We start from the raw sequence: 26,492 nt of genomic DNA, 5'->3' as shown, positions 1-26,492 counted from the left end.
GCGTGCGGGCGCGTGGCCTGGCCGCTGTGGGTCTGCGTGGGTCCCTGGGCGGGTCCTTCGAGGCCGGGGGGGGGGGGGCCTGGGGGAGGGGCTCCCTGCGGGGCCAGCCACCCCCGCCCCCGGACTCGCCGCAGCCTCTGGGCTCGGGACCCCACCTCAGGCCCCGAGCCCGACCCCTTCCCGCCCTGGGGGCGGAGCTGCTGGCCGCTGTTCAGGGGGGGCCTTTTTGAAGGTGGTGCCCCCACTCCCACCCGCTCAGGGGGTCGGGGCTGCTCCGGGCTAATCCCAGGCCTCTGGGCAGGGGCCCCAGTGAGGTCTGAGTCCATTTCAGCCGCGGGCGGGGCGGGGCGGGGCCAGCGGGGCCAGGACCGAGGCCCACCCCCCGCCCTGGGCTGCCGGCCCCTCTGGGTGGGTGCAAGGCCGCCGGAGTCCGCGGCCACCCCCAGCCTGGGGACCCGTGGCCTCCCTGAGCCCCGGCAGGAGGGGGGTCCTGGCCCCAGCCCCGGGGGTCCTGCTGGGCAGCTCTGCGGGCAGGCAGGCACCTGGGCGCCCCTCACTCAGGCCTGGCCTTTTGCCCAGCGCCCCCCGAGGCTCTGCTCACCTCTTCCCGCCCCCCGCGTCCTTAGGTGTCGCCGTCAGAAGCCCCCTCCGCCCCCCACCGAGGGAGGGGTCTGTTTTTGTTCAAGGCGCTCCTCTCCCCCGGCGAAGGCCCCCAGGACGCCTGTTGTTGAGGCTGCAGAGGCCCCTCCCCGCGCAGGGGGCCGCGCCCCGCGTGGACACCCGCTGCTCTCTGCGGGCCCCGCACCCCACCCAGCGGAGGCCCCGGGAGGGGCGGGGCTGCGGGGCCCCAGGTGCGGCCTGCAGGGCCCGCGGGTAACGAGGGCCTGGGGACCTGGGGGCCGCCTCCCGGCCCCGCCAGGGCGCGCCCCCCCAGGCCCCCGCGGCGCGGGCGGCGGGAGCGGGGCGCGGTCGTGCGTGCGGGCCCGGCGGTCGGTGCGGAGCGCGTCTCGGCGGGGCTGCGCGGGGTCCGCGGAGCGGCTGGGGGCGCGCGGCGCGGGCGCGGCGCCGGGCGCGGGGGGCGCTCCCGGCCGGGATGAGCTCACCGCAGTCGCGCCGGGGCTGAGCGCCGAGCCGGGCGGCGGCTCCGCGGGCGGCGCCCTCCACCATGCCCGGGCTGGACGCGTGCGAGCTGGGGGCGCAGCTGCTGGAGCTGCTCCGGCTGGCGCTGTGCGCCCGAGGTGAGCGGGCCGCTGCCGGCGGCCACGTGCGCGGGGCTCGGGGGGCTCGGGGCCCGGCGCCCGGCGGGGGCGGCAACTTCGGGGGCGCGGCGGGGTGCGGGCCTCGCCAGGGCCGAACGCGCGGGCGGTTGGCGAGGCCAGGGGGCGGGCACCTACCGCGGGAGCCCTCTCTCCCGGGAGGGGCTGGGCCCGGTCAGGGCGTGGGCGCGACCCCCGGAGAAGCCCCGGAGCGCAGGGGGAGGGGCTCTGGAGACCCCAGTCCTGGGCACCACGGGGAGGCCCCAGGTTCTGAGCTGGGGGTTCGGAGAGCGCCCCCCTCCCCAGGAACACCGCGGCCGGGAGCCCCGCGGGCCGGGCGCAGACCCCGCCCCAGGAGGGGCCCAGGCCCCCCACCCCGCCCTTGGGCCTCCCTTCCCCACCTCTGGCCTGAGGCAGGGAGGGGCAGGGGCCGGGCAGCCACCCGTGCCCTCAGCCCCAGGGCCCCTCCAGTGGGCCTGGCTGTGCCGTGTCCTCAGAGCCCAGGCCGCTCCCCCTGGCCCACCCCCCTGCAGCCCCCATCTCCCCTCCCTGGACCCCACAAGCCCTCTTGCTGCTGAGCCCCCCACGCCTACGCCAGGCCCTCCAGGCAGGTTGGGGCTCGAGTGCCAGGGCCAGCCGGTGGCCGCTGCTCACGCTCTCTTCCCGACCCCAGTCCTCCTGGCCGACAAGGGAGGGGGGCAGCTGCCCCCCGACGAGGCGCTGGAGGAGGCGGCCCTGGGGTACCGCGCCCCCGGGGAGAAGAGCCTCCTGGAGATCCGGCAGCTGGACCCGGATGACGAGAGCCTGACCAAGTACAAGCAGGCGCTGCTGGGGCCCCCGCCGCCCGCCGTGGGTAAGGGCGCAGTGCCGCGCGGCCGTGGGGGGAGGCCCGGCGGGCGCCCTGGACACCCGCAGTTTCTCCGCAGACCCGAGCCTGCCCAACGTGCAGGTGACGCGGCTGACGCTGATGTCCGAGCAGGCCCCGGGACCGGTCACCATGGACCTCACAGGTGACTCCTGCCGCCCCAGACGCACCCGGGGCAGAGGCCTCTTAGGACCCCTGCCCGCCTCGCGGGGGCCCAGACCTGGGACCTCAGCTGCCCTCTCCCCACAGGGGACCTGACTGTGCTGAAAAACCAGGTGTTCGTGCTGAAGGAGGGCGCCGATTACAGAGTGAAGATCACCTTCAAGGTGAGGCGGCCGTGCTGGGGGGCGGCGCCCAGGGAGGGTCCCCTTCACACCCTCTGTCCCCCCAGGTCAATAAGGAGCTCGTCTGTGGCCTCAAGTGCCTGCATCACACCTACCGCCGCGGCCTGCGCGGTGAGAGCATGGGGAGGGGGAGGGGAGGGAAAGGGGGAGGGGGAAGGAGGGAGAGGAGGGGGAGGGGGAGGGGGAGGGGAGGGTGGGGCGGCCCGCAGGGCCTGGAGTGGGGCCGGGGCGGCGGGGGCCGCGTGGCGCTGACCTCCGCGCCCGCAGTGGACAGGGCGGTGCACATGGTGGGCAGTTACGGCCCGAGCGCCCAGGAGTACGAGTTCGTGACGCCCGTGGAGGAGGCACCGCGGGGCCGGCTGGTGCGCGGCGCCTACGTGGTCACCTCGTTGGTCACCGACGACGACAGGACGGCGCACCTGGCCTGGGAGTGGGGCCTGCACATCTGCGAGGACTGGAAGGGCTGAGCCCGCCGGGGCCACCCCACGGGGACGCGCGCCCCCCCCCCCTCCGTGAGCAGACCCCGGCCCCCTGCCGCCCGGGACCCCCAGCCCGGCTCTGTGCCCTCGAAGGCCCCATTAAACGTCTCTCTGTGCCCGCGGTGTCGCCTCTTTCTGTCTCCCCCTCCCACGCGGGCGGGGGCCTTATCTCCCCAGGCCCGGGCGCCACGTGGCGGCAGCCGCTTGGCCCCCGGCCCCCTTATCAGCCGCCGCCGCGCGGCGCGGGCACGCCATGGAGGACCAGCTGCTGCCCGCGCTGCTGCTGCTGCTGCCGCTGCTCGGGGCCTCGGGCTCAGGCCCGGGGGGCTCCCCGGGGGAGGTGCCGGAGGAGGCGCCGGGGGAGGACAGGGTCCTGGTGCTGAGCGGGCGCTCGCTGGGCCCCGCCCTGGAGGCGCACCCCGCCCTGCTGGTGCAGTTCTGTGAGTGCCCGGCGGGTGGGCGGGTGGCCGGGTGGGGGCCGCGACCCGCAGGGGCCTCCCTCGCCCACCCCCTCTCGCTGCACCCCCACAGCCCCGACTCCCTGGCCGGCTCCCACGGACGGCGAAACGGTGCTGGGCTGAGCTGGGCTGAGCTGGGGCTGAGCTGGGGCTGGGACCCAGCCCGGGGTGGGGGTCGCGGTGCAGGGGGAGCCCCCACCCCACACTGCCCTTTCTCCCCCCGGGGCCCCTCGCGGCTGCTGGCGGCAGGCGTGCTCTCAAGGCCGGCGCGGGCGCGGCGCTGCGGGCCAGATGGCCCGTCCCACGATCTCGTGGGCCTCGCGTGTTCTATTTTACAACCCTGATGGCACGGAAAGCCCGTAGGCAGCTGCCCGCCTCGACAGCCGCTGTGCGTGCCCACCCACCTAGAGGCTCGGGGGGCCGCGAGGCGCTGCCTTGGGCTCAGGCTGGGGGGCCATCTGGGGCTGCGCCAGGGTGGAGGGCCCACTCACCGCCTGCCCCCAGACGCCCCGTGGTGTGGCCGCTGCAAGGCTCTGGCCCCCGAGTACAGCAAGGCCGCCGCCCTGCTGGCCGCGGAGTCTGCCGGGGCCGCCCTGGCCAGGGTGGACGGGTCTGCGGAGCCAGAGCTGGCCGAGGAGTTCGGCGTGACGGGCTACCCCGCGCTCAAGTTCTTCCGGGACGGAAACAGGACGCACCCAGAGGAGTACACAGGTGGGGGCCGGCGTGGGGCGCGGCGCGGGCCGGAGCGTGGCCCCCGCTGACGGGTCCCCCCGCAGGCCCCCTGGAGGCACAGGGCATCGCCGAGTGGCTGAGGCGGCGGGTGGGGCCCAGCGCCCGACGGCTGGAGGACGAAGACGACACCCAGGCGCTGCTGGACGCCCACGAGGTCGTGGTCATCGGCTTCTTCCAGGTGGGCCAGAGGCGGGGGCAGGGCCAGGGGCAGGGGGCAGAGGGCAGGGGGCTGGGGGCAGAGGGCAGAGGGCAGGGGGCAGGGGGCAGGGGGCAGGGCCAGGGGCAGGGGGCAGAGGACAGTGGGCTGGGGGCAGGGGCAGAGAGCTGGAGGCAGGAGGCAGGGGCAGGTCTAGGGGCTGGGGTCAGGGCCCACAGGGACTGGGAGTGGGGGTTGGGGGTGAGGAAGGCTGGGGGCGGCTGGAGCTAGGGGCAGGGGCAGGGGCAGGGGTGGGGCCTGGGCTGGGGCTGGGGGCCTGCCGGCCTCACAGAGGTGGCCCATAGGACCTGAAGGACGAGGACGTGGCCCTGTTCCTGGCTCTGGCCCAGGACGCCCTGGACCTGACCTTCGGCCTCACTGACCGGCCACAGCTCTTCCGGAAGTTTGGCCTCAGCAGGGACACCGTGGTCCTTTTCAAGAAGGCGAGCCAGGGCTGGTGCAGGCCGGGGGCGGGCCGGGCGGCGGGGTGGGGCAGGGCCTGCTGACCGCCGGCGTGTCCAGTTTGACGAGGGCCGGGCCGACTTCCCCGTGGACGAGGAGCTGGGCCTGGACCAGGCGGACCTGTCCCGCTTCCTGCTCACGCACAGCATGCACCTGGTCACGGAGTTCAGCAGCCAGGTGAGGCGGCCGCCGGGGGGCCCACGTCGGGGCGCCCGCCCGGCTCCCTGACCCCATGCCCTTCCTGGCAGACGTCCCCCAAGATCTTCGCTGCGAGGGTCCCCAACCACCTGCTGCTCTTCGTCAACCAGACGCTGGCCGCGCACCGGGCGCTGCTGGCGGCCTTTGGGGAGGCCGCGCCCCCACTCCGGGGACAGGTACTGCCCGGGGGCGGGGGGCGGGGGAGGGGGGGCGAGGCGCCACGCGGACTGCGCTGCCCGCCAGGTGCTGTTCGTGGTGGTGGACGTGGGCGTGGAGAACGAGCATGTGCTGCGGTACTTCGGCGTGAAGGCCCAGGAGGCGCCCACCCTGCGCTTCGTCAACATCGAGACCGCCAAGAAGTACGCGCCTGCGGCGGGGGCGCCTGTCTCCGCGGCCGCCGTCACGGCCTTCTGCCAGGCGGTCCTCCACGGCGAGGTCAAGGTCAGTCAGCTCGGCCCGCCGGGGTGGGGGTCCCGGGGCGGCCCCTGCAGAGGCCCCTGTCGCCCCACAGCCCTATCGCCTGAGCCAGGAGGTCCCACCTGACTGGGACCAGCGGCCGGTCAAGACCCTCGTGGGCGACAACTTCGAGCAGGTGGCGTTTGACGAAACCAAGAACGTGTTCGTCAAGTTCTGTGAGTGTCGGGGCGGGGCCGGGCCGGGGCATTGGCCGGGCCCCGCTGACCGCGCTGGACACCCCTGCCCTAGATGCGCCCTGGTGCACCCACTGCCAGGAGATGGCCCCGGCCTGGGAGGCGCTGGCCGAGAAGTACAGGGACCGCGAGGACATCGTCATCGCCGAGCTGGACGCCACGGCCAACGAGCTGGAAGCCTTCGCGGTGCACGGCTTCCCCACCCTCAGGTTCTTCCCCGCAGGCCCCGGCCGCAAGGTGAGGCGGGCCCGGGGGAGGGAGACCCGCAGAGCCCCCGCCCCTGCCCGCCTCCACCTGGAGCTGTGTGCCCGGCAGGGGCGGGGCTGAGGAGGTGGGGTGGGGCCAAGAGGGGCGGGGCCGAGGAGGCAGGGCGGGGCCGGGCGAGTGTGGAGGTCGGGCCAGCGGGGAGGGCGGGGCCAAGAGGGGGCGGGGCCGGGCCAGCGGGGAGGGTGGGGCCAAGAGGGGGCGGGGCTGAGGCAGGGTGGGGCAGCATGGAGGGGTGGGGCCAAGGAGGCAGGGCGGGGCCGGGGGCAGCATGGAGGGGCGGGGCCAAGGGAAGGGGCGGGGCGGGGCCAAGGAGGCAGGGTGGGGCCTGGGGCAACACAGAGGGCGGGGCCAAGGAGGCAGGAGCAGGGCCTGGGCCAGCATGGAGGGCAGGGCAAGAGGGGGCGGGGCCAAGGAGGCAGGGGCGGGGCCTGGGCCAGCTTGGAGGTAGAGGTGGGGCCTGGGCCAGCATGGGGTGGGCGGGGCCAAGGGAAGGGGCGGGGCCTGTCCTCCCAGGCCCTGTCCCCACAGGTGATCGAGTACAAGAGCGCCAGGGATCTGGAGACCTTCTCCAAGTTCCTGGACCACGGGGGTGAGCTGCCTGCGGAGGAGCCTGGAGCCCCCTCCCCGGTGGGTGCCCCACGCCCTGCTCGAGCCCTCCAGAACGGGGTGGGCTGGGGGCAGGGCTGAGCAGACCTCTGGGCCCTTCCAGGAGACCCCCGCCCCGCCCAGCAGCGCGCCCAAGGAGGAGCTGTAGCCGCTGCCCACGCCCATCGCTGCGCCCGGGTCTGCGGGCCCAGGAGGCGCCGGGCGTGAATAAAGAGCGTTGGCCCTGGACTGTGCGTGCTTCCTGGCCAGGCCCGGCGCCCGTCCTTCCATGCACCCTGACAGCGGGCGGGGTGTGCGCAGGGCAGCACAACCTGTCCCAGGCCGCCCCTGCAGGGCCACTGCTGGCCCACCCCCCCAGGCCCCAGCACAGCAGACGGGAACACGGCTTGAAAATGAATTTTATTTCATTATTATCCAAGTACCTTTGAAAAGACAATTGTACAAGTCAGCGCATGAAAAACGGGCCCGGCGGCCGCCTGCTGGCCAGGCCGGAGAAGGTCCGTCTTTGCGTGGCCTGGGCCATGGCAGCCGTGGGGCGGCACAGTGAGGCGGGCGCAGGGCCTGCCGTGACCCGGGGGCACCGGGCCCTGGCTGGAGGCGCACAGTGGCAGGCAGGGCCGCTGTGTGGAAGGCACTCGGTGACACGTACAATCGAGAGGCCACGGCCCGAGCCCGGGGCCGGCTCAAGGGGCCAGGCAGGACCCGGGGCGGGGAGCAGAAGGACCGCTCCAGGGACCACTGCACACAGTGGGAGGGCAGGGGTCTGCGGTGGCGGCACTCGGCCGCCCAGGCCCGTGTCTGCTGTGCAGGGACGAGCAGGGCGGGCGGAGGCCTGGTGAAGGCACCGCCGAGCAGGGCGCTGCATGCCGCGGTTGCCGCAGCCGCCTCAGTCCACCTTCTCCACCTTCCCGATGATCTTCTCCTCGAAGACGGGCAGCACAGCCCCGTCCTCACGCACCTCCTCGAACACCACGCCACAGTCGAACTCGTCGCTCGCCTTCTTGAAGTAGTATCTGGGGGCGGCACACGTGTCCACCGCCACGGCCGGGGCCTGCGCACCTGCGCGCGGTGCCCAGCATTGCCCCAGGCCCCTGCCTGCCCACCCACCCACGTGGGCGCGTGGTGCCCGGCACTGCCCCGTCCCCAAAAGCTGCTGCACGGAGCAAGCCCCGCGGTGGCCCCGCGCCCCCACCGTGCCGCCGGGGGGAGCGCCGCGGCGCGCCGAGCCCGCGCTCACCTGTAGCTGCCCTTCTTGGTCAGCAGCTCCTTGAACTGGCCCAGGGTGACCCCGCGGCCCCGCACCAGGGTCCGGTACGGGATCGGCTCCCCGCAGAAGTAGTAGGCCACGACCACGCTGTCGCAGGGCTGGGCGCAGCCCCCGCCCGCCTTCTTCTGCGACTTCGTCCTGGGGGCAGAGGCACGCCTGACCCACCCGGGCCTCCCACCCGGGCCTCCCACCCGGGCCTCCCACCCGGGCCTCCCACCCGGGCCTCCGGCCTCAGGCCTGGCCCCGCCCCGGATGCCGGGGCTGCGCAGCCCAGCAGACGGGGTGGGGCCGCAGGCGCCCAGCGTGCCCCCACGTGCCCCCCCGCCGGGCCCCTCGCCCTGCCCATGCCGGCCGCCACGCCCTCGTGTGCCCCTGCCCGCTCCCTGGCTCTGAGAGGCCGCCCCCTGCCCTGGCCCCCCTCGGGGTTCCGGTGGCCCCCGCCGCCACCCAGCCCCGACCTCGAGCCCTGGCCGCAGAGCGTGACGCCCTCGGGAGACCGGGACACGTCGCCAGGTGGAGGGGGCGGCCCCCGGGGCTTAAGGAGGCCCTGGCCAGCCTCCGCGCTGTGCGGTGGGAGACCTGGGGGGCGGCCGCGGGCAGCTGACCGCCAGCACCCCTCTCCGGGAAGGACGGCCAAGGGGGGGCCTCCGGCAAGCGAAGCTCCCGCCCCCGGCCTCTGCCGTGACGGGCGGGCCCCTCTGGCCGCTGGGCCCCGGCTGGCGCCTTCCAGGGGCGGCGGGCAGGGCGGCGCACCTCGGCCTGGCGGGCGCCTTGCCCGCCCGCTTCTCCTCCTCCTCCAGGCGCCGGCGCGCCTCCTCCAGCTGCGTCAGCGGGTTGGGGGCCGGGTTGGGGGGCATCGTGGGGTCCTGGATGAAGAGGTGGGAGGGCTGGACGGCGTTGCGGAGCTGGGCGCTGACCCAGGGGTGCACGGCGCCCGGGCGCTCAATGGACAGGGGCCTGGCGCTCTCGTGGGCCTGCTGCTTCTTGGCACCCGAAGACCTTCAAGAGCAAGAGGGAGAGAGAGAGAGAGGGGCGCTGAGGCGCTGCGGCGCCAAGGCCAGCAGGCGCGGAGCAGGGTGGGAGGCTGGGGGGGGGGGCGGGGGGCGGGGGGGGGCAGGCGGGCGCAGGTGGGGCCAGCTCACGTCCTCCGCGGATGGGAGGTGTCCCCAGTCCTTCACTTTTCAGCACAGGTTCCTTCTTTTACCTCATTATGAGGAGATTTACTTCCAACCAACTTTACTCATTTTTTAAAATACCTCTGAAATTATATCGTTTTAGTCAAAAGCTGCTTTTTAAAAAAAAATAAATTTTAGTCTTTAAAGTTTTTTGAGTCGATAAATGCTCATTGTGGGAAACCTGGAACATAAGGAAAATTCAAGTAGCAAGTGTAAATCATCGCCCTCAGAGGTGGAGACGGCCGCTGCGCCTGCGGCGCGTGTCCTGCCCTGTCGGAAGCACGGACGTCGCCGGGGCAACGCTGGACCTGGCCGTCTCCCGGACAGACGCCACCTCGAGTCGCTGTCGCTAAACCAGGACTTCGGGGGACTCGGTGTCCCCAGCAGACGGGGCGCGCCCGCCAGGCCCCCGACCCTGCGCCATCCGGGGTGGAGGCTGCCCGGGCCCAGCTCGTGAAACCTGCGGGAGCTGCAGGGCGCGGCGCCCGGGCGAGGAGCTGGGCCGCCAGGCTGGCCCCCGGGAGCCGCAGGGCACCCGTTTCCCTGCCAGGCCTGTGCCTGGGAGGCTCGGGCAGGGGGTCCCACGGGGCAAGGCCACGGCAACCGGTGCCGGGGAGGGCCCGTGCCCGCCGGCTCACCCGTGCGCCGTCTTCTTGTGCCGGCTGATCTCCTTCTCGCCCTCGATGAGCCACTGGATGATCTTCTGGTTCTTCTCCGCGTCGTCCGCGGGCCCTGCGGCCTCAGCGCCGGCACCTTTGCTGGGATCGGCCCTCCTGGCGCTCCTCTTGGGTGCGCTCGCCTTGCCGCTGCAGGACAAGGCTCGGGTCACGGCCGCCCGCCCCGTGCCCCTGGGCTCCCGAAGGCTGGAGACGCCCCGTCAGGGAAGCCCCCGCCTCACCGACGAGAACGCCTGCCGCGGCTCGTTTTAAGCAGCAGGGAGCCCGCTCGGCGCCCGCTTGAGGGGCGGCTCCCGCCGGGAAGGGCCTTTAGGGGCAGCGCCTGCGGGGGCACAACCCAGCCTCGGACCCCGAGCGTGGCCGGGCCTGCGGCGCCGCTGATGGCGGTCACAGAAACGGGACGCCTGTCTGATGCTGGTGCTGGAGACCCCTCCCCAGAGCAGACGGATGCCCCGTGGGCCCGTTCCCGTGCTTCCCAGCTTCTAGAGGGGACACGTCAACAGGATAACTGGGCAGACGCAGCGCTCAGCCCCGGGGGGACGGCCGAGCGGCTGCACCCGGCGCGCTCCGGGTGGATGAACGGGGGTGGCGGGCAGCGGGCTCACCTGTAGCCCAAGCTGTCGGGGGCGCCAGGGGCGGTGCTCGTGCTCTCGGGGTGCCCACGAGGCCTGGCCATGCAGCCGTGGGGCTCCCCCCACGCGGAGCTGCTCTGCGCCCTGCGGGCGGCCTCGGCCTCCCCCTGCTCCTTGGGCTTGGCCGCGCCGTGGTGGACGTGGTGGTGGACGTGCCGGTGGTGGTGCAGGCCGGCCAGGTGCTTGCTGTGTCCTGGCGGCCGGGCCAGCGGCCCACTGTCCGGGGAGCGCGACTTGGGGGAGCGGAGGCCGGGCCCGGGGGACTGGCGCCCCGGGGTGCGCATGACGCGCTGCACATGCTCGTCGAGGATGCTCTCGGGGTTCTCCTCGTGCACGTCCCGCGCCCCCGTGCAGCCCACGTCGGGGCAGCGGGCCGGGAAGTGGCGCCAGGCCTGGGCGGGGGGCAGCTTGTGGCCCAGCCCGGGGGCCCCGGAGGCCGCCTCGACGTCCTCGCCCTCTTCTTCCTGTGGGAGGGGGGGCGTGTCTGCAGCACCAGCGTCTCCCGAGCACCCCGAGGTGGGGAAGGCAGGGAGCGGGGCGGTGCACGGGAGCCACCGGGCCAGGAGTGCCGCGCCCTGGCGCTGTGGAGAAGACCTGGGGCGGGCTTCCTCCAAGCGAGTCCTAACACCCCTCAGCTACCGGCACACGCCCGCCTGCCGACGCATGCTCAAGGAGAGGACGTGCCGAGCACAGGAACGTGCGTCTACGCCTGCTGACAAATTCTCACTGAACTCCGATTTGAGTCTTGAGGAGGTAACAGGCACAGAACCTTCTCCGTAAACTAAACACTTGGTCACTTTAATTCCAACGACACGGCGCACTTATTTTGTCTTACTGAACCGACTGCCCAGCACGAGGCTGAATATGGCAACGACAAAAAAGAACAACTCCAGATCACCTTGTGTTTTGGAAATAGAAGAAAACCTCCTGAAGTTCACCGTGGACCTTCTCAAGTACACCGTGGGCGCCCACGCAATGCTCAGGACAGCGTGGGGGCCACTGGGGGGGGGCGCAAGCCTGTGCAGTCAGCAGGTGGTGCGCTGCCCACGCGGCCGCCCCACGCCCGGGTCTGCTGCCCGAGGGGCGGGCTCTGGGCAGGCCCAGGTCGCAGAAGGGGCAGCGGCGCGGAGGGCCCAGCTGCCTGTGGACCCCTTGCCACACCGCCGGGACCGCGCCGGGTGGGGATGGGGCACGATACACCTTCCTTCCGCGGCACGTTCCCCGCGTTTCAAGAACCGTTAACAAGGACAGTCCCCGGCAGCTCTAACCGAAAGCGCAACGCCGGGAGCCCCGCGGGAGGCGCTGGTGTGGCCGCAAACGCGCGCGGGTCCTTGCCTCGTGGTCGTGGGGTCCAAGGGCGCCCGGAGCTGAGCACCGGGCCACCTCTGCGGCAGAGCCAGTAGGCACTCGTGGGCCGGGTCGGGTGGGACGTGGGCACGACCGGCGCCACCACGTGGGGACAGGGCGCCGAGCGTCCTGGGTCCACGGGACTCCCTCCCAGGAGGAGCCATCACATCTGCCTTCCGGGACACCCAAGTCCAGGCCGCTGCGCTCCTCGGAACCGCCGGCGGTCTTGACGCTGGGGGCCCGGGAACCAGGCAGCCGGGGGGCTAGTGCGGAGGGAGCCTGCGGCCGGGGCGCGGCTCGGGGCGCGGCCTGGGCGCAGGGAAGGGGAGCCCGGGAACGTTCGCCCGCGGCTGGGCCGCCCTTTCTCGGCGCCTGCACGTTGCAAGACGTGACCCTGGGAGAAGGGCGAGCCGTCCATTCCTGTCTTGCCCGAGGGACTAGGGGGCTGGGGGGCCCCACAGTCTACATAAGAAGGCGAGCTAAGCGGGTGGAGCAAGAACTCCTTTCAGAAACCACCGTTTGGAGTTGCCATGGCAGGGGGCCGCCCTCACCCGCACAGGGGCGCCCCGCTCTGGAAGCGGGCGCGGGGGCTCCGCCAGCCTCCGGGAGGCGTCACGGGCCTCGAGGAAGAGCTGCCCCACGAGACACAGGAGCGAGGGCCCAGGCCCTCCACGGAAAGGGTCGTCAGCCGGGGAAGAAGGGTCCGAGCCACGGGGCGGCAGCCTGGCTGGGGGAGCGGCCGTGCTGGGGGCCGGGGGCTGGCGCCAGGGGGCGGTGAGGACCTGCCCCGGCGGTGGGCTGTGTGCGCCGGCCCGCGGCTCGCCTGCGCGGCGCAGAGGCTTTTCTGGCTGCCTCCAGCTGCAGCAGCTTGGCGGGAGGCGGCCACTGGAAGATTTAAAAGACACACCCCCATGTGTGTTCTGAACCAGAAATTTATGAAAATCCACGACAGGGCACTGGCTGACCACAAAGAAGAGAAACTGCAGTGACTGCACAAGGAAACAGACTTTGTAGTCTAGAACTGACTGAAGAGACAACTATATCCCTCGAGGCAAAACGCAGCAATCCGTGAGTAGGGGGATAATCAAGATTTCCAGGATTACCAATTGTTAAATTAAGAACGTCCAGTTTGCAACAGAAAAGTACAAAACACACAAAGAAACAGGAAAGTACCGCCCAGTCACAGGAGCAAAAACAAGGGCGGAAACCACCCGAGGCCCCCGAAGAGGCCGAGAGACATGGGATCACCCGGCAGAGGCGAGAGCAGTGGTTTTTAAATACGCTCAGTGAGTACAGGAATCTATGGTCACCTGAAAAATTAGAACTATGTATGAAAAAATAGGGACTGTCAGTAAGAGACAAAAATTATAAAAGGAACCAAACAAATTCTGGAGCTGAAAAGTAAAATAGCTGAAATTAAAAATTCAGTAGGGATGTTCAACAGCAGACTTGAAAAAGCAGGATAAATAACCAGCAAACTTGAAGATAAGGCAATTAAAATTATCCAGTCTGAAAGGCAGGAAAGAAAATGAATACAGAAAAATGGACAGAGCCCGAGGGGCCCGTGGGCGTCGCCGAGTGACTGGTGTTTCAGTGGAACCGCGAATGACAACAGGGAGAGGAGCAGAACCAGTGACTAGAAAAACAATGGTGGAATATTTCCCAAATTTTAAGAAATTCATGAAGAGAAATACCCAGCAAGTTCGACCAGCTCCAAGCTGGAAAAACCCAAGGAGGTCCACACCAAGACAGATCTAGAGTTAAATGGCAGAAAGACAAAGACAAGAGAACCTTCCACGGGGCGCCAGGGGCTCGCCCCCCTCAAGGGCTCCCCAGTGAGACGAGGAGCCGGTCTCTCAGGACTGTGCAGGTGGCGGCCAGAGGCAGGAAGACGGCAGATAATATCCTGAAAGAAAAACCCTGCGAACCAAGAGTTCTGTATCTGGCAAAACTAAGCCTCAAGAATGAAGGAGAAATGAAGCCATTCCCAGAAAACAAAACCTGAGAAGCTTGTTACGAGCAGACCTTCCCTGTAAGAAATGCTGAGAGAAGTCCTTGGGGCCAGAAGGAAAGGTGGAGCCAGAATAAGAAATGATAAACACCAGTAAGATCAATACAAAAGCCTGCACAGGCAAGCGGACGTGGCTCAACTGATAGGGCGTCCGCCTACCATACGGAGGGTCCAGGGTTCAGTCCCCAGGGCCTCCTGACCTGTGGTGAGCTGCCCATGTGCAGTGCTGATGCATGCAAGGAGTGCGATGCCACACAGGGCATCTCTGCGTGGGGGAGCCCCACGTGCAAGGAGTGCGCCCCATAAGGAGAGCCGCCCAGCGTGAAAAAAGCTCAGCCTGCCCAGGAATGGCACCACACACACAGAGAGCTGACACAGCAAGACGATGCAACAAAAAGAGACGCGGTTTCCCAGTACCACCTGATAATGCAAGGGGACGCAGAGGAACACACAGCAAATGGACACAGAACAGACAACGGGGGAAAAGAGGAGGGAAATAAATAAAATAAATCTTAAAAAAAAAAAAAAGGCTAGTACAAAAGCCAGCATTATTGCACTTTTGGTTTATAATTCCTCTTATTTCCTCCAGATGACATAAAAGACAAAAATATAATAAATAATTATAAGCATACGTTAATAAGCAACGACACGCGAAGACGTCGCTGATGACAGTAACAGCCCTCACCTCACGGTGGAGGGTGCAGTCGCAGAGGCAGAGTCCGAGGCTCCTCTGGACCCAGCGGTCCGTCCTCAGAGGCCCTCCCTCCCTGTGGGTGTGGCCCTACTGCAGGGGGGCCCTGGGGGTAGACGGCTTCAGCAGGGCGGCCAGGGGGTCTTAATCCTCTTGCCAGAGCCTTTCATAAACGGTGAATACGGAGGGAGAGGCAGAGGCGAGCCTGAGCCGGGAAGCCAGAGGCTGAAGAAACAAGCCCAGTGGAGGAGGGAGACCAGCGGACGCCACTGCACGCCGCACGCCGCACGCCGCACGCGCTTGTCTGGGCGTCTGCAAGGCCTCAGAGCCATGAGCTCGTAAGTTAACAAGCCCCCACCATAAAAGCCGTAAAAGCCGACCCATTTTTGGTATACTGCATTCCAACGGCTTTTGCATAATAAAGACAATACATTATTTTTTCTTTTTTTTTTTACAAATTGGTTTGTGGCAACTCTGCATTTGAGCGGGTGTACTGCCGCCATTTTTGCCACAGCTTGTGCTCAGTTCGTGCCTCCACAGTTTGGCGATTCTCGCAGCTTTTCACACTCCACTATCATTACGTGAGTTATGGTGGTACCTGACGTTACTGCTGTGATAGACGTGGGGCGCCACGTGTGGAAGACACTGACTTTACTCGGTAAACGTGTGGGTTCTGACTGCTCAGCTGACCAGAGGCCCCATCTCTCCCTCTTCTCAGACCCCCTACTCCGAGACACAGTGATACTGAAATTAGGGCAACCAACAACCCTACAACGGCTCCTCAGTAATTCAAGAGAAAGGAAGAATCGTGTCTCTCACTTTAAATCGAAATCTAGAAATGATTAAGTTTATGAGGAAGGCATGTCGAAAGGGAGAGGCCAACAGCTACCAGACCTTCGCACCCGGCACTTAGCCAAGTTATGAATGCAAAGGGAAAGTTATTTGAGGAAATCATAGTGCTACTCAGCGAGCACACGTATGAGAAGAAAGCAAAACAGCCTGCCAATAGGAAGAGAGTTTTAGTGGTCTGGAGAGAAGACTGAACCAACTACAACATTCCGTTACGTCAAAGTCTAATCCAGAGCAAGGCCCCCCTTGCTTCAGGTCTGTGAAGGCTGAGAGAGGTGAGGAAGCTGCAGAAGGAAAGCACGAAGCTAGCAGAGGTTGGTTCGTGGATTTTAAGTTTAAGGAAAGAAGCTGTCTCTGTAAAATGAAAGTACAAGGTGAAGCGGTGAGTGCTGATGTCGAGGCTGTAGCAAGAGATCCAGAAGGCCTAGTTGGGATCACTGATGAAGCTGGCTGCACTTAACAAGAGTTTCAGTGTAGATGAGACAGCTTCTCCTGGAAGAAGATATGCCATCAGGGACTTGCCTAGCTGGAGAGAAGTCAGGCCGGCCTCAGAGCTTCCAGGACAGGCCGGCTCTCCTGTGAGGGGCGGATGCAGCTGGGACTCCGAGGTGAAGCCAACACGCAGTCGTTATCCGGGAGATCCGAGGACCCTTGAGACTGATTGCTAAATCTAGTGCCTCTGCACTATAAACGGAACGAGAAAGCCTGAATGGCAGGGCACCTGTTTAACGAATGGTTTGCTGAATATTTTAAGCCCATGTTGGGATCTGCTGCTCGGAAGAAAACAAAGAGGTTCCTTTCCAAACACGACTGCTCGCTGGCCGGGCAGCTGGCCCCCCAGGAGCTCTGACGGGGTGGACGACGAGGTGGGTGCAGCCCTCACGCTGCCACACACCATCCACGCTGCAGCCCACGGATCCAGGGGTCAGTGGACTCACGAGTCTTATTCAGGACGTACATTTCCCAAGGTACAGCTCACAACGAGAGTGATTCCTCTGATGGACCTGGGCAGAGTCCACTGGAAACCTCTGGAAAGGATTCGCCGTTCTAGACGCCACGAAGAACATTCGTGGTTCATGGGGGGAGGCTGAGATATCAACGTCAACAGGAGTTTGGAAGAAACCGATTCCAGCCCCCGTGGATGACTCTGAGGGGTTCAAGGCTTCAGGGGAGGAGGTGACTGAGATGTGTGGGGAGGGCAAGAGAACCAGGAGGAGAAGAGGAGGCTGAGGGCGGGACTGAATTGCCGCAATGCTACGATAAACCTTGAACAACAGAGCAGAGGAGGTTACGCGATTAGGTGCCTCCTCCCACTTGGATGGGAGGCCCTGGGCTCGGTTCCCGGTCCCTCCTGAAAGGAAGACGAACAGACAGCAAGTACAAACCTGAGGGGGAGGAAGAAATAGGTAAATTAAATCTTAAAAAAAAACTTGAATGGACAAGGAGTTGCTTCTTATGGATGAACAAAGAAAAGTGGCTTTTTGAGATGGAAACAACTCCTAGTGAAGATGCTGTGAACACTGTTGAAATAATGACAAAGAATTTAGAATACTACAAACTTAGTTGATAAAGCAGTGGCAGGGTTTAAGAGGACTGACTCCAATTTTGAAAGAAGTTCTCTGGGTGAATTATCAAATGACACTGCATGCTACAGAGAAACCTTTTGTGAAAGGAAGAGTCAAGGGACGCAGCAAACGTGACTGCTGTCTTGTTTTAGGACACCGCACAGGCACGCCAGCCTCCATCCACCACCACCCTGAGCGGGCAGCAGCCGGCAACATGCAGGCAAGACCAAAAGGACCACGACTCAGGAAGCGGGTGCGGCTCAACCAATCGGCCCCCATCCACCACATGCGAGGTCCAGGGTTCGATGCCCGGGGCCTCCTGGTGAGGGCGAGCTGGCCCACGTGGGAATGCGGCCCCTTGCAGGAGTGCCGGCCAACGCAAAGAGCTGGCGCAGCAAGAAGATGCAACAAGAGACACAGAGGAGAGAAAATAAGATGACGTAGCAGAACAGGGAGCTGAGGTGGTGCAAGAGAATGATTGCCTCTCCCACTCCAGAAGGTCCCAGAATCGGTTCCCAGTGCCACCTAAAGAGAAGACAAGCAGACACGGAAGGACACACAGCAAGTAGACACAGAGAGCAGACAATGGCAGGAACGGTATGCACACTGTATTTTAAATCATAATGTTATTGCACGCTTAATAGGCTGGAGCATAAAGCAACTTTTATATGCACTAAGAAACCAAAAAATCTGTAACTTGCTTTATTGTGAAATGCACTTTATTGTGGTGGTAGGCTGGAACTGAACCTGCAATGTCTCTAAGGTTTGCCTATATACAATTAAAACTAAGTTGGAATTATTCAAATGAGGTTGTTATAAATTTAAGATGTTAACTGTAACCCCTAAGGTAACCACAAAAAAGTAGCTAAAAAATACACAGGAAAGGAAAGAAGGGCACCAGCACGGCACTCCAGGAAGACATCAACCAAATACTAAAAAAGGCAGTACTGAGAAATGGAAGCAGCAACAACATGTAAGACGTGCAGACATCAAAGAGCTAAAATGACAAAAGTGAGCCATTCCTCATCAGTACTTACTTTAAATGCAAATGGATTAAACTCACTAATTAAAAGGCAGAGACTGGTGTTCACTCCGAGGGCACACTTGCTAAAATTGGGTGATACGGAGAAGATTAGCACGGCCCCTATGCAAGAATGAAATGCAAATTTGTGAAGCGTTTTATATTTACTTATATTACTACTATATTTTTGGTTTTATAACTCCATTTTTCACTTTCCACAAGATCTAAAAAGCAAATGCACAAAATGTAAATGATAAATCAGTGGTTTTGGACTCATAATGTATAAAACGTAATCTGTGGGAAGCGCACGTGGCTCAGTGGATAGAGCATCCGCCTACCACATGGGAGGTCCGCGGTTCAAGCCCCGGGCCTCCTGACCCCTGTGGAGCTGGCCCACGCGCAGTGCTGATGCGCGCAAGGAGTGCCGTGCCACGCAGGGGTGTCCCTGCGTAGGGGAGCCCCACGCGCAAGGAGTGCGCCCCGTAAGGAGAGCTGCCCAGTGTGAAAAAAGTGCAGCCCGCCCAGGAGTGGCGCCATCCACACGGAGAGCTGACGCAGCAGGATGACGCAACAAAGAGAGACAGACTCCTGGTGCCGCTGACAAGAACACAAGCAGACACAGAAGAGCACACAGCGAATGGACACAGAGAGCAGACAACGGGGGGAGGGAGGAAGGGGAGAGAAATAAATAAAATAAATCTTAAAAAAAAATGTAATCTGTGACAAAAACGACATAAGGATGGGGTCAGAGGCACAGGAACATGGTAGCTGGTGTCAAAGCAAACGAGGCGCTACAGATTCACGGTGTTAAAGTTAAGCCCCACGGCAACCACAAAGAAGATTTCCGAGAATACGCAAACATACAAAGACAGAAAGTAGAGGAGGGAGAGTGGACTTGGCCAACGGATAAAGCATCTGCCTGCCACACTGGAGGTCCGTGGTTCAAACCCCGGGCCTCCTGACCCCTGTGGAGCTGGCCCATGCGCAGTGCTGATGCGCGCAAGGAGAGCCGTGCCATGCAGGGGTGTCCCTGCGTAGGGGAGCCCCACGCACAAGGAGTGCGCCCCATAAGGAGAGCCGCCCAGCGCGAAAGAAAGCGCAGCCCGCCCAGGAATGGCACCGCACACACGGAGAGCTGCCACAGCAAGATGACACAACAAAAAGAGACACGGATTCCTGGTGCTGCTGACAAGAATACAAGCGGACACAGAAGAACACACAGTGTATGGACACAGAGCAGACAATGGGGGGAGGGGGGGAAAGGGAGAGAAATAAATTTAAAAAAATAAATTAAAAAAAAAAAGTATTATAAGAGAATTCTATGAACAAATTACACACCAACAAACCGGACAATCTAGATGAAAACAACAAATTTCCAGGAACACACAAACTACAAGACTGACTCAAGAAGAAAGAAAATGTGAATAGGCCTCTTAGCAAGTGATCAGCAATCAAAACCCTCCCAAGGCCAGCTCAGAGGGCCTCACGGGTGAAGGCCACCAGCCCTCTGGGAGGGAGCCAGCAGGACTTGGGGTCAGGCCTGGGGCCAGGATGGACATGGGGTCAGCGGCAGCTCTGCACACGGTGGGCCGGGTCATAAGCCATGCATGAGGAGGTGGGCTGGGTGGGGGCGCATCGCTGCAGGGGGAGGCGGGGTGGGGGCGCACCCCTGCAAGGAGAGGTGGACTGGCGGGGGTGCATCGCTGCAGGGGGAGGTGGGCTGGGCGGGGGCGTACCGCTGCAGGGGGAGGCAGGGTGGGGGGCGTACCCCTGCAAGGGGAGGTGCGCTGGGCGGGGGCGCATCGCTGCAGGGGGAGGTAGGGTGGGGGTGTACCCCTGCAGGGGGAGGTGGGCTGGGCGGGGGGCACATCGCTGCAGGGGGAGGCAGGGTGGGGGCGTACCCCTGCAGGAGGAGGTGGGCTGGGCGGGGGGCGCATCGCTGCAGGGGGAGGCAGGGTGGGGGCGTACCCCTGCAGGAGGAGGTGGGCTGGGCGGGGGTGCACCCCTGCAGGGGGAGGCAGGGTGGGGGCATACCCCTGCAGGAGGAGGTGGGCTGGGCGGGGGGCGCATCGCTGCAGGGGGAGGCAGGGTGGGGTGCACCCCTGCAGGGAGAGGTGGACTGGCGGGGGTGCATCGCTGCGGGGGAAGGTGGGGTGGGGGGTACCCCTGCAGGGGGAAGTGGGCTGGGCGGGGGCGCATCACTGCAGGGGGAGGCAGGGTGGGGGCGTACCCCTGCAAGAGGAGGTGGGCTGGGCGGGGGTGCACCCCTGCAGGAGGAGGTGGGCTGGGCGGGGGCGCATCGCTGCAGGGGGAGGCGGGGTGGGGCGCACCTCTGCAGGGGGGTGGGCTGGGTCCGGGCGTGCCCCTGCAGGGGGAGGTGGCCGCACCCAGAGGCCCCGCGTCCACAGGAGCTGGTGCAGGGGAGGCCTGGCGGCCTGTCCCGGGCTCCACCCCCGCACTAGGGCCCCGGCTCACCATGCGGACCCGCCGCAGCCGCTCCTCCAGCTTCTCCTCGGCCTCCCGCGTGCGCTGGACGGCCTCCAGGCGGTGGATGAGCTCGGCTGCAAACTTCTGGGGCTCCACGCGGACCTCCTTCGGCATGCGGTAGGTGCGCTGGGGGGACACGGCGGGTTAGGCGCCGCGGGCCGCCCGCGCCCCTGCAGCCCGGCGGGCGCATGGCCTCTGGGGGCCGAAGCTCACGAGGGCTGGGTTTACTTCCGAGGGTCCGCCCTGCGGCCCAGGAATGCACTGCTTGCTGCCCGCAGCCGTCAGGCTTGCTCCACGGTGGCGAGGGCACAGCAAGTCACCGCTTCCTGTCCTACCTCCCACGACAAGACGACTGGGGACACTGAGGCAGAACCCCCCGCAGGGACCCAGCCTCCGGGGACCAGGCCAGGGGCCCTGGGAGGGGCCTCAAGGGCGCAGCCTGCCCTGGAGCAGGTGCCGAGAGCGGCGGGTGCCTCCGCTCACGCCCCCCGAGACCCTTCCCGTGGGGGATGTCCGAGGGCGGGCCAGGGTCTGACGGGGACTGGCACGGGACGCTGTGGAGGTGCAGCCTGAGGGCAGCTCTGGAAGGCGCAGGGGCGGCGCACGGCGGGGTGACGTCGTCCCCGCAGCACGACCAGTGTGTGCCCCACCCCCGCGCCTCACAGCGTGCAACACACACGCCGTCCTCTCGCCCTTGGGCATCAAAGTCAGGCAACGGGGGAGCAGACGTAGCTGGCGGCTGAGGGCCCGCTTCCCACGCATGAGGCCCCGGGCTCGCTCCCCGGTACCTCCTATAAACAGACTGAAAGAGAAGGCCTTAAAGAGTCCACATTCCAGGACTTGGAGCTGTCCTGGGTGGTGCTGCGGGGACAGATGCTGGACACTGTGCGTCCTGCCGTGGCCCACATGGTTGAACTGGGGAGAGTGTGGACTACAATGTGAACCACTGTCCGTGTGGTGCAGCAGTGCTCCAGATGAACTCACCAAATGCAGTGCACGTGCCACGATGATGAAAGAGGTTGTTCACGTGGGAGGAGTGGGGTGGGGGGGTACATGGGGACCTCATATTTTTTTTAATGTAACATTTAAGAATAAAAAAATGTGTGCACGGCACAGGGGCTGACCACGGCACGGGGCCCCCTCCCATCACGTCCTTTGAGGCGGCGTCACTGAGAACGTGGGTCTCGAGGTGGGCCTGGGTCAGCCCAGCCCTGCTGTTGCACGGGGCCCAGGAGGGTGAGGGAGGGGAGTGCGGGGGGTGCCACAGCGAGCATCACTGAAGGGGCCGGAGAAGGCGCAGCGGGCAGAGCCCCAGAAGGGGGCGAGAGCAGTGGCGGCGGGGCCTGGGGGGCTCACCAAGGCCGTGGGGGCGCAGGACTTGGACTGGGCCTGCAGGGTTCGCCAGGGCCGTGGGGCAGTGGAGACCCCCAGAGACCACCCCCAGGGACGTAGGCCAATGCCCCGAGGGTGGGGAACGGGCTACGCCCGGCAGACCCACGCCCTCGGGGGCTTTGACGTCAAGTACCAAACACCCCAGATGCAGGAACGACCAGGAACCAGAGAGCGTTGGACTTGGGGGAGAAGAGAAGAAAATCACAAAGAAGGCAATTCAGGTGAAGGAACACGGGAAACCTGGGAACCCACGAGAGAGGGCGCGAGGCGGGAGGGAGGGGGGCAGGGGGCCGTGCGCTCGGGGCGACTGCCAAACACAGTGGGGAGCCTGGCCGCCCCCGCTCCTTCCTCGTACTCCTCCCGCCGGCTGGGAGCGGAGCCTCCTGCATCCCGAGGGGAGAGCCCGGTGCGTGGGCGGCCAGCGCCCCAGAGGGCGCGGCCGGCACACGCTGGCCACGCAGACCACGTGTGGGAATCACCCCCAAAGAGAAGAGAGGGCAGCAGAGAAGACGGCCCTGGGGCACCCGGGGCGGGGGCTGCAGGCAGCACCCCGAGGCCCCCGGTTCAGCACAGCCGGCACCGCGGGGGGTGGGGGGGGAGGGGGGCCTGCGCGACGGCCCAGGACCCCCCTTGGGCCCCCCAGGCTCCCTCGGTCCCCAGGGTCCCCAGGTCCCAGGCTCCCCTGAAGGCGCACAGGCCCCCCGGCCCCTGGGCACTCAGCGGCAGAGCCAGGCACCCGCCTCCTCGGGGTCCCATCCGTCCGTCCGTGCGGCCCCTCAGCCTCGCCCCCGGTGCCCTCCGACCCCGGGCTGGGGGCTGTGGACAGGGGCCCCGCACCTCCCGCCGCCCCCAAGGAGTGCCCCGCGGCCCCCCGAGGGCACGAGGCGGCCCCGCCGGCCTGTCTCCCGTGTCCCGTTTACATCCGCGGGACAAGGCGCGGACTTCGGGGCTGAAGACGCCTGCACAGCGGGGCGCCCCTGGGGCCTGCCTGGCGGGCGCTGGCCCCTCCTCGGGGGCGCGGCTCGGCTCTGACCGCCTGGAGGAGGAGGCGGCCCTTCTGGCTGAGGGAGGAGGCGCCGCCCAGAGAGGGGACGGCGCCCAGGGGCCCTCCCTGGCCGAGCAGGCAGGACGCGGGGGACGGGACGGGGTGACCCGCCGCACGGTCCCGCCTGGGCAGCCCCTTCCCGGCAGCGCAGGGCAGGGGAGCTCCTCCAGCGCCGCGGCACGGGCCCTGTGCCGCCGGCCCTGCCGTGACCTTCAGGACACAGGAAGAACTGCCGTTCCTGGGCCGAGGGCAGGGTCACCGCCGGCCGGCGCTCCACCCACCTGTCCCAGCCGCGGTGCGAGCAAGGGCTGGAGCGCTGCTGGCGCTGGCGAAGGTGCTCACTGGGGAGACCCTCGCGTTAGTGACCTCCCCGCAGGCCGCCTCCACCTGCTGCAGCGCGGTGGGCGCTCTGTGGCGCGGCGAGGGCGGCCTGCCTCCGGGGCTCGTGGCCCGGCTCGGCCGCAGGCTGCCCGCGGCGTCCCCGCCCGGCCCGTCTCTCCTGGGCCTTCTCAGCTACTCTCGGAACGGCCTGGCGCTCCCCGGGCTCCACGACCCAAGCTCGACTCCGCGTCCTCCTCCGTGCGCGCACAGCCCGTCTTTGGGCGTCCGTTCCCATAGCCCACGGGGGTGGGACCACCCGAGTCGCCCCGCGACGTGGCCAAAGAAAAGCTAATCTTGACGTAATCCAAAAAGTGCAGCCTCAACCGGTCAACCCAAGCCGCCCGGAGGGGCAGGCCGTTCACGGCAACCGCGTCTCCTTGGGAACCCGTCAGGCCCAGCCGCGGCGGCACCCCGGGCACCGCGCAGGGGCCTGGGGCAGGCCGCAGGGGGAGGCCGCCAGGGGAGGCCACTGGCGTCCTGCGGAGGGGCTCTCGGCCCCCACAGCCACACCCAGGGCACACCCTTCCTGGCGCGCTGCGTCATGCTTCCACGCCGCGACTGGAACGCAGCACGACAGCGCTCCGCACGGCATCCACCACCGCTGGGCAGTGGCACTTCCCTGGGCTGCTGCTGCCTCGCGCCAGGCCCCGTCTGAGCCGGACAAGCAGGTCCTCCGACGGCCTTAGGCAGCGGAGCCAGGCAGGGGGCAGAGGCGCAGGGTCCACGCAGCCCACGGCCGCCAGCCGGTGCTGCCCCGCCCCGGGCTTCGCCGTCCACGGCCTGGGCCGAGCGCCCCGAGCCCGGGACCCACCCTCCTTGGCCACCGCGTCCCCTGAGCGAAGCCTCGGGCCTCCGCGGGCCGACCCTCTCCTTGGTTGTTGTCGAGGACGCACCCTAATTCACAGTTAAGCTGAGAGGATGTGTTTTGAGACGCTCAAGCCTACAGAAGACCCGCAAGGACCACGCAGGGACGGTCTCCCGCATCTCCCAGGGCCGAGGCGTGGCCGCTGCCTCCCCAGCCAGGGCAGTGCCCTCGCCCAGGCCCCTTGGCCGCCTACCCCAGCCGCACCGTGGAGCCGACGGCCCGGGGCACCCTGCCCGTGCGGCGTGCCCGTGTCATGGAGGTGTTTCCAGCCACGTGCACCAGCGCACCGCACCCTCGACGCGCTCATGTCACTGAGTCGCCGTGGGCTGGCAGCGGCCCCGGCCACCCGTCCCCAGGCGTGTCCCCAGCACCGAGTCGGGGACAGGCGCTAGGGGCGCCTTCTGCCCTCCCTCCTCCTCTCCTTGGGGACTGCGGCCCTCCATGGGGGCCGGGCGAGCGAGTGCCCACGGCTGCCGCGGCGTCTCCGTGCCCTCGGAGGGAAGCCGGGCTCCCACCGCAGAGCTGGTTCCAGCCCCCGCGCTTACAGCCCCTCCCCAAAGGTGGGCGCTGGGCTCCTGCCCGCCTCCCTCGCTGCCCTGCGCCCCCGGGTGCTGCTGCGCCCCGCGCCCACCCTGCCCTGCGCCCCCGGGTGCTGCTGCGCCCCGCGCCCGCCCTGCCCTGCACCCCCGGGTGCTGCTGCGCCCCGCGCCCCGCCCTGCCCTGCACCCTGCGCCTGCCCTGCCCTGCGCCCCGGGGTGCTCCTGCGCCCTGCGCCCGCCCTGCCCTGCGCCCTGCGCCTGCCCTGCCCTGCGCCCCCAGGTGCTGCTGCGCCCCGCGCCCCGCCCTGCCCCACCCCACACCCCCGGGTCTGCTGCGCCCTGTGCCCGCCCTGCCCTGCGCCCCGGGGTGCTGCTGCACCCCGTGCCCACACTGCCCTGCCCCCCACGCCTGCCCTGCCCTGCGCCCCCGGGTGCTGCTGCGCCCTGCGCCCACCCTGCCCTGTGCCCCGCGCCCACCCTGCCCTGCCCCCCACGTCCGCCCTGCACTGTGCCCCACGCCCGCTCTGCCCTGCACCCCCAAGTCCTCAGGAAGAGGACGCGCTGCCCATCGGTGCCCAGACCCTGCTGCAGTGTCTCCAGCTCCCCACGACAACACCCTGGCCGTGACCGCATGCAGCAAGGCCGCGACAACGACACGCGGCTAAACCGACCGGCTGCGCAGCCTGTCCCCGAGCACAGGCCGTGCCGCGTCAGGCTCCTCCTCTGTTTCCTGGGCACACACCCCGCCTGGTTTAGGGCAGACTGCCGCGGCCACTGGGAGGTGACAAAACGCACGGCTGCTTTTTCTGAGGTGAGCACAAACTAACTTTCTTTTTTCTCGACCATAAACATAAAACCATGTCCGTATTTGGAAACCACAGCATCTGTGGAAAAGCTGAGCGACGCAAAGGAACGCTGGTGTGTTCGTGTGGTCGCCGGTCAGCTAAACGGCCAGTCGACGCCAACGTCCCTGCGGACGGGGGCACACGTGCCGTTTCCCCGACTCCCCACACCCTGCAGCCCTGGGGGACCCGCCGCGCCGGGAGGGAAGCGGGAGGTTTGTTTCTGTCCAGGGAAGTCCCACGGAAAGAGCCACGTTAGGGCACCTGCCCAGTGGTTCCCAGGAAGGGAAAGACGTTTATTTAGAGGCAGAAGCAAAAAGCAGCTTCACCCGAATGACCGCAGGAGAAGTCCCGCGGATGGGCGCCTGCGGCCACTGCGAGTGCCACCTGCTCCCCACGCGGCCCCTCAGTGAGCTCCTGGGCGGCGGGCTTTCCACCCACAGCACGTGTGGGCGTAAGGAAAGCCAAGGGACCCCGCAGCAGGGCGTGCCGGCAGCCAGCAGGACGTCCCAGCACGTGGCCAAAGCCCTGACGTCCCTGGAACTGAGCTGGGCTCCCGGGAGCGGGGCCCGCAGGCCACGTCCCCGGAGAAGCCGCTCGTCCAGGGTCCCTGAGCTCGCGCCCACGTCGCCGGCAGCCCTGCCCCCGCCAGCCCACAGGGCGACGGGCAAGCAGCGCCACCGGGCACCCCGGGCTGCACTGGGCCTCCTGCGCGAGGGCCCGCAGGGCGCTGGCGGGGGGGGGCGGTGCGGCGGCCGGTACTTACGGGAACGTGAGGCAGGGGACCCCGCCTGCCGGCCTGGACGCTCTCCTGCACCTCCCGGCGCTGCTGCTTGCGGGTCCGGTACGGCGGGACGCCATCCCTGTCCAAAACAGACGCGGCGTGAGCGCGGGCAGAGGCCGCCGCCGCCGGCCAGGCCGGCACAGGCAGGCGCATGCACTCACACGCCCACACGCACGGCATTCGCCACGTGCACAAGCGCACGCACGCCCACACACGTGCCCGTGCTCTCCCACGCAAGCACACACGCCTGTGTTCCCACGCACACGTGCAGTCACGCCCACACACACACCTGTGTTCTCACACACGTACACTCACATCCACACACTTGTGTGCTCACACACATGCATACACACACCTCTGTTATCACGCACGTGTGCACCATGCCCCCACACACGTGGCCGTGAAGCCA

The 26,492-nt window shown here is 66.9% G+C and overlaps 3 protein-coding genes and 1 non-coding gene across 5 annotated transcripts in view; 3 read left to right on the top strand and 1 right to left on the bottom strand.

Moving 5' to 3' along the window:
- Positions 1 to 404: 404 nt before the first annotated feature.
- On the top strand, positions 405 to 3,060 carry ARHGDIG (Rho GDP dissociation inhibitor gamma). Its single transcript, XM_058285619.2, has 6 exons — positions 405 to 1,238; positions 1,930 to 2,109; positions 2,183 to 2,266; positions 2,371 to 2,447; positions 2,513 to 2,576; positions 2,733 to 3,060. The coding sequence occupies exons 1-6, from the start codon at positions 1,166 to 1,168 to the stop codon at positions 2,930 to 2,932; spliced, it is 678 nt and encodes a 225-aa protein (XP_058141602.1). The 5' UTR covers positions 405 to 1,165; the 3' UTR covers positions 2,933 to 3,060.
- Positions 3,061 to 3,197: 137 nt separating this feature from the next.
- Positions 3,198 to 6,741, top strand: PDIA2 (protein disulfide isomerase family A member 2). Its single transcript, XM_071211499.1, has 11 exons — positions 3,198 to 3,395; positions 3,759 to 4,113; positions 4,179 to 4,312; positions 4,636 to 4,773; positions 4,853 to 4,969; positions 5,041 to 5,166; positions 5,234 to 5,431; positions 5,502 to 5,622; positions 5,696 to 5,877; positions 6,436 to 6,534; positions 6,617 to 6,741. Exons 1-11 carry the CDS (start codon positions 3,198 to 3,200, stop codon positions 6,659 to 6,661), a joined length of 1,713 nt encoding a protein of 570 aa, XP_071067600.1. The 3' UTR covers positions 6,662 to 6,741.
- Positions 6,742 to 6,893: 152 nt separating this feature from the next.
- Positions 6,894 to 26,492, bottom strand: part of AXIN1 (axin 1) — a 71,459-nt gene continuing 51,860 nt past the window's right edge. For both annotated transcript variants that reach the window (XM_058285608.2, XM_058285607.2), the window contains exons 4-10: positions 26,066 to 26,162; positions 20,224 to 20,361; positions 10,238 to 10,728; positions 9,594 to 9,761; positions 8,534 to 8,779; positions 7,751 to 7,918; positions 6,894 to 7,526 (exon numbers count right to left, since the gene is read on the bottom strand). In XM_058285608.2, the coding sequence (XP_058141591.1) occupies positions 7,400 to 7,526; positions 7,751 to 7,918; positions 8,534 to 8,779; positions 9,594 to 9,761; positions 10,238 to 10,728; positions 20,224 to 20,361; positions 26,066 to 26,162 (1,435 nt within the window). In that variant the 3' untranslated portion in view covers positions 6,894 to 7,399. The remainder of the gene's footprint in view (positions 7,527 to 7,750; positions 7,919 to 8,533; positions 8,780 to 9,593; positions 9,762 to 10,237; positions 10,729 to 20,223; positions 20,362 to 26,065; positions 26,163 to 26,492) is intronic.
- LOC111764418 (U6 spliceosomal RNA) lies at positions 17,811 to 17,916 on the top strand. Its single transcript, XR_002797034.1, has one exon. It is a non-coding gene; the product is annotated as a U6 spliceosomal RNA (small nuclear RNA).

Source organism: Dasypus novemcinctus, chromosome 23 (assembly GCF_030445035.2).
Source record: "Dasypus novemcinctus isolate mDasNov1 chromosome 23, mDasNov1.1.hap2, whole genome shotgun sequence".
Lineage (NCBI taxonomy): Eukaryota > Metazoa > Chordata > Mammalia > Cingulata > Dasypodidae > Dasypus > Dasypus novemcinctus.
This window is presented reverse-complemented; position numbering and strand designations above follow the sequence as displayed.